Source organism: Elephantulus edwardii, unplaced genomic scaffold, assembly GCF_000299155.1.
Source record: "Elephantulus edwardii isolate Elephantulus edwardi_28Jun2011 unplaced genomic scaffold, EleEdw1.0 scaffold00443, whole genome shotgun sequence".
In the NCBI taxonomy this organism is placed as follows: Eukaryota; Metazoa; Chordata; class Mammalia; order Macroscelidea; family Macroscelididae; genus Elephantulus; species Elephantulus edwardii.
This window is the reverse complement of record NW_006400193.1, coordinates 416,936-424,625: the sequence shown is the minus strand read 5'-3', so window position 1 is coordinate 424,625 and position 7,690 is coordinate 416,936. Positions and strand designations below refer to the sequence as shown.

General features: G+C 38.2%; 1 protein-coding gene across 1 annotated transcript in view; it reads left to right on the top strand.

Moving 5' to 3' along the window:
- The window catches only part of RAF1 (v-raf-1 murine leukemia viral oncogene homolog 1), a 59,571-nt gene that overhangs the window by 33,314 nt on the left and 18,567 nt on the right, over positions 1–7,690 (top strand). Inside the window, exons 7-9 of the mRNA XM_006902730.1 lie at positions 411–438; positions 555–682; positions 1,397–1,514. Coding sequence (XP_006902792.1) covers positions 411–438; positions 555–682; positions 1,397–1,514 — 274 coding nt within the window. The remainder of the gene's footprint in view (positions 1–410; positions 439–554; positions 683–1,396; positions 1,515–7,690) is intronic.

Below are 7,690 nucleotides of genomic sequence, written 5' to 3'. Positions count from 1 at the left end.
GTGGAGGGACAGCGCAGGAGGGGAAGACCCTCTATGAGATGGATTGATTCAGTGACTGGGGTAATCGGGATGGGTGTGTCAGAGGCGGTGCGGTTTGCCCAGGATAGAGCAGGGTTTAGGGCTGTTGTGCATAGGATCGCTATGAGTCGGAAACGACTCGACGGCACATAACAACAACAACAACAAATATTTGATGAAGACAATTTTATAAACATTTGGTGAATTGAATCAAAGAAAAATTGATGAGCGTTTGTAAAACTTTTTTTTTTACAGGGGGTTTTTCTTTGTTTTTTATTTTAGAGGTTTTATAATCACCTTTATTCCTGCAAATCCAACCCCCTTTCATTTCCTGTCCCTAAGAAAATCTCCTTTAATACAGAAGTTAACCAGCTTTCCTTTTTCTGTTTCAGGATGCAATTCGAAGTCACAGTGAATCAGGTACTAGTCCATAGTCAAAAAGCAAATATTAATAGCTTTTCCTCTTTATGTTGTATATCTTTTGACTGATTCATCTATATGTTTATCCATGGATTCTGTTTGTCTTGTCTGTTAAGCTTCACCTTCACCCCTGTCCAGCAGTCCCAACAATTTGAGTCCAACAGGCTGGTCACATCCCCGAACCCCTGTGCCAGTACAGAGAGAGCGGGCGCCAATCTCCGGGACCCAGGAGAAAAACAAAATTGTGAGTATAGCCAGTAGTACTGCTCACAGGTTAGGGCTCAGTAAGGAAAATCTAGTTGGAAACTAGAATTCTTTTAAATTTTGGGAAATCACTGGTGGCAAGAAACTGTGCTGCAATCCCAAAGGCATGTGGGTTCAAATCCACCAGCTGCTCTGCAGAAAGATGGGCAGTCTCTACCCAGGCGATTAACTGCCTCTAAAAAACCGTTGGAGGGTCAGCTATGGGTTGATTCCAACTCAATGGTACATAACAACAACATGCTAAAATACACTGGCCAGTGCTGATCAGTTTACCAGTTTGCTTTTGTATGAGGTGGTGCACAACTAGCAGGGCACACATTAGAATTGAAAGAGTTTTCTCAAATGACAAATTAGAATTATGGTTGATAGGCTCCTCTTTAGAGCCCTAGTGGTACAGTGGTTAAAGCATTTTCTACCTAACCAAAAGGCCAGTAGTTTGACCATACCAGTTGCTCCAGGGAGAAAGCAGCAGTCTGCTTCTATAAAGATGCACACTCTTGGAAACCTTATGGGGCAGTTCTATTCAGTGTAGTAAGGTCCCACTGAGTCAGAAATAAGTCATTGGTAGTGGGTCTTTTGTTTGACTATTTTTGAAAGATAAGAGAATGGACAAAGTAAGTATTTTCTTTGATGCCCTTACAAAATAGATCATTATCATTCCATGAAGTATAAAAATGATCTCTCCTTATTTTAGAGGCCTCGTGGGCAGAGAGATTCAAGCTATTATTGGGAAATAGAAGCCAGTGAAGTGATGCTCTCTACTCGAATTGGATCAGGATCATTTGGGACTGTTTATAAGGGCAAATGGCATGGTAGGTACTGTCCCTCTTTCCAATTGGGCATAATTGAATCCTGTCAAATGTTAGGTCAGAGAAGGGCAAGAGGGATAAGACCCCATGTGCCCCTTGGTTTATGGATACTTCAATATTTCTCAAAATTATTGAATTTTATATTGCCATGAAATTGCTGTGGCCATCTTAGACTAATGATGCTTTAAGTGGTTGTTTTAAAGTTTCCAGTGTCATTAGAAATGAACATGATTTGAATTGTTTGTCAATGTATACTGTGTCACACATCAGGATCTCTTCTTATAAACCAATCATATATGTACATGGGGCCTTGCTTTGATATGCTTTTAAAATGAGCAAGAACTTACTGTTATGAGGAGAGCATGGATTGTAAAAATTTGGAGCTGGAAAGGATCTTAGGGATTCTGCATATGAGAAAATGAAGTCCAGAAAGACTTGCACATGGTCATGATTGGGCACAAGAGAGGTAAAAACAGGTTTCCTGGGCTCTACCCTAGGATTGGTTGTTTAAAAAAAAAGTCTAGGTGGAAGGTCCGTTACGGGTTTTTTTTAAATATAAACATTTTGTCACTTGAACAATAAGAAAATTTTAAATTCTGTAATTCCAGTTTGTGTATTTTGGCAACATGTTCAATATTTAATGTCAGATTTGGTGTGTCTTTGATGTTAACTAGGAAATAAGGGCAGTATTTTCTTGAAAATGCAGTATATTCTTAAAAAAGGGAAATCTTTTCTGTATTTATTATCATGAAAAAGAATCCTAGAGGGCCTAATTGTCAATATTCCTGATTGAATGTTACTGTTTAGAAAAATGGGGGAAATTGAAAAAGTTTAAAACTGTCAAATAGATGAAGCTTAAAAATTAAAAATGTGCAAAACTGAAATTACTCCAAATTTCTGAGTTCCATGTATTAATACATAATTAATAATTGGCCATTTGTAGCTTACCAGTCATCTGACAAATTTATAGTTCTTTAAGTTCTTTAAATTTATAGTTCTTGTAAATTACATATAGAATGATTCCTTTGAAAATTGCTTCCAGGGTCAATGAGAAATAACTTTTAACTGTTGAAGAATATTTTCCAAGTAGATTTCATAAGTAGGTCAGAGATGTTTTGGGAAAGAATATAAGCCTTCTGTAGGACAGAGGACTTGCATCTGAAATGACAAGGCTGCTAGTAATTATTGCAGGTGGAGCAATGCCTATCATTATGTTGTTGTTGTATGGTGCCGTCAAGTCGTAGATGACTCATAGCGACCCTATGAACGAATGGCCTGAGCACTGTTCATACATAGAGTTTCTGGAGGCAAGCCATTTCCGAAGTGGATGCCGCTCCTGCTTCCAGGCATGTTTTAGTCGGGAAGCTGCAGCCAACACTGTCCACCATGGGTACCCATTACCACGATTGGCACATCACTGTCACAGTCTTCAGCATAGGCATATTTAATCATTTTATACCATATTTTTAATGCTTTAGGTAAAAGCCCATAGTTGTAATTTAACTTGAACTCATTTTAATTTTCCTGTGACTGAGCACTTTTAAAAAAAAATTCATAAATTTTAAGGCACTTGGCCCCAGTACTGCCTTCCCTTATGCACTTGTGCTTTCTCTTCATGGTATGAACTTTTATTTGTTAAATAAAATCTCATGGTAAGTGTTAGAATGTAGGTAACATGGTTCATGCTTTTAGAATTCTAGTTGGGTTCTTGGTTTATTTTTTTAATTGAATTTAAAAAGTCAAGAGGGAAGAGAACAATGATAATCAAGAGGAAGTTATCTTGTTTCTTCTACGCTAGAGTCTGGGTTTTAGTTTTCTGGTTTGATACCTAAGAACTACTCCATGAACTGCTATCCATAAAAAGTTGCCTAGGCATTTATTTTTGTCATTTATTTCACCTGTTAACATAAATTAATACAGTTCTTTTAAATGTTCCAGGATGCTAGCTATATAGTGTATGTGGATTATTTCAAAAGAAAAAGGAATGAAACTGCTAGTCTGTTTATATTTATTTGAGAGAAATAATTTTGAAAAAGAAATGAGCAGTATGCAGTATATAGTATATAGCAGTATAGTATATATATACAATAGTATATAGCAGTATGAATGCAAAAAAAGCATTCATCCAAATAAATGCTTATTCATTTGGAATGCCAGGAAGATGAAAGAAATGAGGGACTAGGCTTCCAATAGTTTACAGTATTAAGTTTGGAATGCAGCCTTTGTTCTGGGCCCCACTTTAAATCTGTAGACTTGAGGCCTCAGACATGCCATCAGGGCCCCATCCCCTGCCAGAAACTGATTCCCCTGTATTCTCTACCAAAAGCTAATTCCCACCTCCTCTTTATAACCTCAGAAGAACAGATTTTCATGTCATAACTGTCTTTGTTGATGTTACTTCTTAAAACGCAATATTTTTGCAGTCTTGTGTTCCCGGAGTATTGTTTTCATTCTGAACATTCTTCTAGGGTCTAGGAATAAAAAGGAAAATTCTTTTTTACTTTTCTTAATGGACTTTAGTGGGATGATAAACAAGAACAGTGAAATACGTAGTATTATTATAAGTGCTAAGGAGTAAAACAAACAGATTCATCCCGGAGAGGGTTAAACCAGGCTACTCCTTGGAGGCAAGGATTCTGGGGCTTCGTCTGACATAATTTGGATATGCTGTAAGAAGGAACAGATCCTTGGAGAGGGATGTCATGCTTGGGAGGGTGGATGGACGGCATAGGAGGGAAAGACCCTCTACGAGGTGGATTGATTCAGTGATTGGCGTAATTGGGATGGGTGTGTCAGAGGCAGTGCAATTGGCACAGGATAGAGCAGGGTTTAGGGCTGTTGTACGTAGGGTCCTTATGAGTCACAAGCGACTCGACGGCACATAACAACAACAAGGAGAAAAATGGAGAAAAGTCCATTTGAAGGGTCAAGTTCCTTCTAGCCTCTAAATTGGCCAGGGAAATGTCTGAGAAAATGGCATTTGCATAGAGGCTTGAGGATGTTAAAAAAACCTGATGAAGAAGCAGCAGCAGGTGTAAAGTAGCCCACTTGCCTGGCCTGTTCGTGGAGCTTAAAGTCTGTGAATGGCTTCAGTAGAGTGAATGAGGTGAAGACTGATAAGGATTAGACCAGGAGAGGAACTGTAGTTCCCATAAAGACTCTGATTATCATTTGGGGTCTTACATTTTAGTAAACGTCCAAGAAACTTGGTCAGCCTTTGTTCAAAAACCAAATCGATAATGGAAATCTCTATCTCTAGACAATTCATACCAGTAAAATATGGCTGTTTATTGGAGTTGAAATATGTTTTCCTGTTATTTGAACTTATTGAACCTAGCAGATCAAGTGCCTTTGGAGCATTTTTAGAGTTTCCATTTATAGGCTATTCCACTAAATTACTTCTCTGGAAGGTAACAGAAGAAGTTGTTGTTGGTGGAGTACATATGGCCAGACTCCTGGGGGAGGTTGCAAGTGGTTTTTAAGGTTGTAGCAACCATTACTGGTAAAAGAGCCAGCCTAGTCAGGCCTTTGTTTACAAAGAGAAGATAATATTATGAGAGACCATAATTCCGACAAAAGTTGAGGGGGAAAAATATCCTGTACATGATCCCAATGAGTTGTCCTCCGAGGTATAAAGACTGAACTCGAGAATAAGGCACTGGCCTCAGGAACTTGTCAGGATTGTTTGACTGGTGAAAGCAACAGGGATAGTTCTGTTAAAATTGAAACAGCCTCGTCATCTTGTGTGAAGATGATCTGTGGATGCAAAGATCTAAAATATGGATGGACTCTGAGGCCAAGGCTCAAGTACTACACGTTTTAGATGAGATTGCTCAATTTTGTGTTATCCTAGAAATAAAGGAACAGACAAATATTTTTTGGTAAATGGGGAGATGAATGAAGAGATTCCAAGTGGATTCTGGACCATATTTCTAAAAGCTAGTTTAAGAGATGGCTTAGGAGCTCTTGCTTGGAAGGGAAGCCAAACTACCCTGCATATGTAGCATATGTAAATTACATGGCTTTTTATAATACAGTCACTGTATTATTGAGGAATCTACTGGATGACCGGATACAGCTTCTGGATTTCAGTAAAACATAGCCTATAATCTTTTGGTCAGTAATGGTTATTAGAAAGTGGATTCCTGAGAGGGTGACCTCATTCAGTCTTCTCTTCACTGACTTGGATGACGACACAGATGCTGTGGATGACTTAAATGAGATGAATAATAGTAAAAATTTAGAAAAATGAGAGGACTTGAGCTGGCTGAGATGATGAAACAAGGAAAAGAGGATACACCTTAATCATTGTTCAAAAAAATAGAAGCTGCAAATGGAGATGGCGGCTTAGCAGTAGCATATGTAGAAATAGTAAGGCTGCTTAGCTGACAGCAAAATCAAGAGTCATTCACTTACTCTAAGAAGCATTTACTGCTAACTGATCCTTTGGCCTCAGACTCCTAAACTAACTGGCTTTAGTGACCTCTGGTGGCTCAGGGCATTGACCTGAGAGAATACCCAGAGAATACCTTTGAAGAAGAAAAGCAATGGCTTACAAGCCCAAACCAACTCATAGAGCCACTCCATCAAGTTTCCAAGGCTGTAAATCTTTATAGGAGACTGCCATCTTTCTCCTGCAGAGTACCTGGCAAATCAAATCCCTGATGTGGTGTAGTGCATGAGGAGGGAAAGAGATTGCAGAACTAGACCCATACTCAGACTTATCTTGACCCTTTATAGACTCCAGACAGCGCTGGAGTTTGTGCCACCAACACCACCATCTTTTCAGCCTTGCCATTGTTATGTTGGATATATTCACCTTCATCAGCAATAACTTTGTCCCTTCTTTTCTGTTCCTACTGTCACCTCTGTGCTTTTCTCTAGCCTGGGCTACTGCAGCATACTCCCCCTTATTTTAGCCTCTGTGGGCCCAAATCATACAATTTCCCAAATATAGTTCATGATTCCTTTATCCTCCTTACCAACTCTTTGTTTCTATTATACCTAATTTAGAATGTCCTCTCCCATTTGCTCAACTCATTGACTTTATATCCCATTTTCTTCAGAAAACTTTTCTAGTCCCCTCTGTAAGATGTGCTTCCACTTTTTATAACACCCCTGTCTTGGAGCCTTCTTGTGTTGACTCAAACGCCACCAGAATGAATGATCAGACATAAAGAACTTTATGTTAGGGCTCTTTACTGAGTGTCCCACCAGTGTCTTGTTCTATACCAGATTCATCTTCCTGGATAGAAGTCATTTCTGAATGTGGCTTGCCTGTCTCCTGTCTATAATAAAGAGAAGCTGTATCAGCTGCACTGGAACTTTGACAAAAACTTGTACAGGGGTTAATAAAGGGAGATTTGAGAGTGATATGAAGAGACCACACAGAAAACCATTTGGGGCTTTTGTAAGTAACATCCCTGTAGCTGGTGCTACACAGAAATGAAATGAGAATTGCTCCAATAGCAAAGGCCACAAGAGCATACTGAAGAGGGATTTGCATGTTTCATAGAAGGCTGAACTCAGCTACTTTCAGGATATTCCATTTCAGGATACTGATCTGATTGTTTGAAGGCCACATTTGAATAAATTAATTTGCTATGAAAATTTGACGTCTTAATAAGTGCCAAGCAGTTTCTTATAATTGCTATTATAAATATCAAAACACTTACATGGTTCCTAAATCAGTGTCACATATAAAGTAGAATTAATCCCTTCATGTTTCTAAAGTTACTTGTTTTACTCACAGTGACTGACAATTTCAATACTATAGTTAGAAGTCAGGCATTAGACTGAGACTAGGGCTCTAATCTTGGCTGCACCACTTTTTTCCTATATGACTTTGTGTACGTGACTTAACTTTTCTTTCTTCTGACTGTCATTAAAATAAGGATAACAGTATTTACATAATAAGATGTTGAGGCTTTAAACATAATAATGAGGCTTTAAAGGCTTTAAACAAAATAATGAGGCTTTGAGGCTTTAAACATAATAATGAGGCTTTAAACCTTCACTGATAACTAGTGGGAAAACTTCTGATGATACTGAAGGCAAAGTAGTTAATTTTTTTAAAAAGTAGTTAATTTTTTTTCCTATAATTATATTTTATTAATTTTCATAAACATTTACAGAGATTTTGGGCTTCCACTCATTCATTGTTGCACTATTCTCTTTAC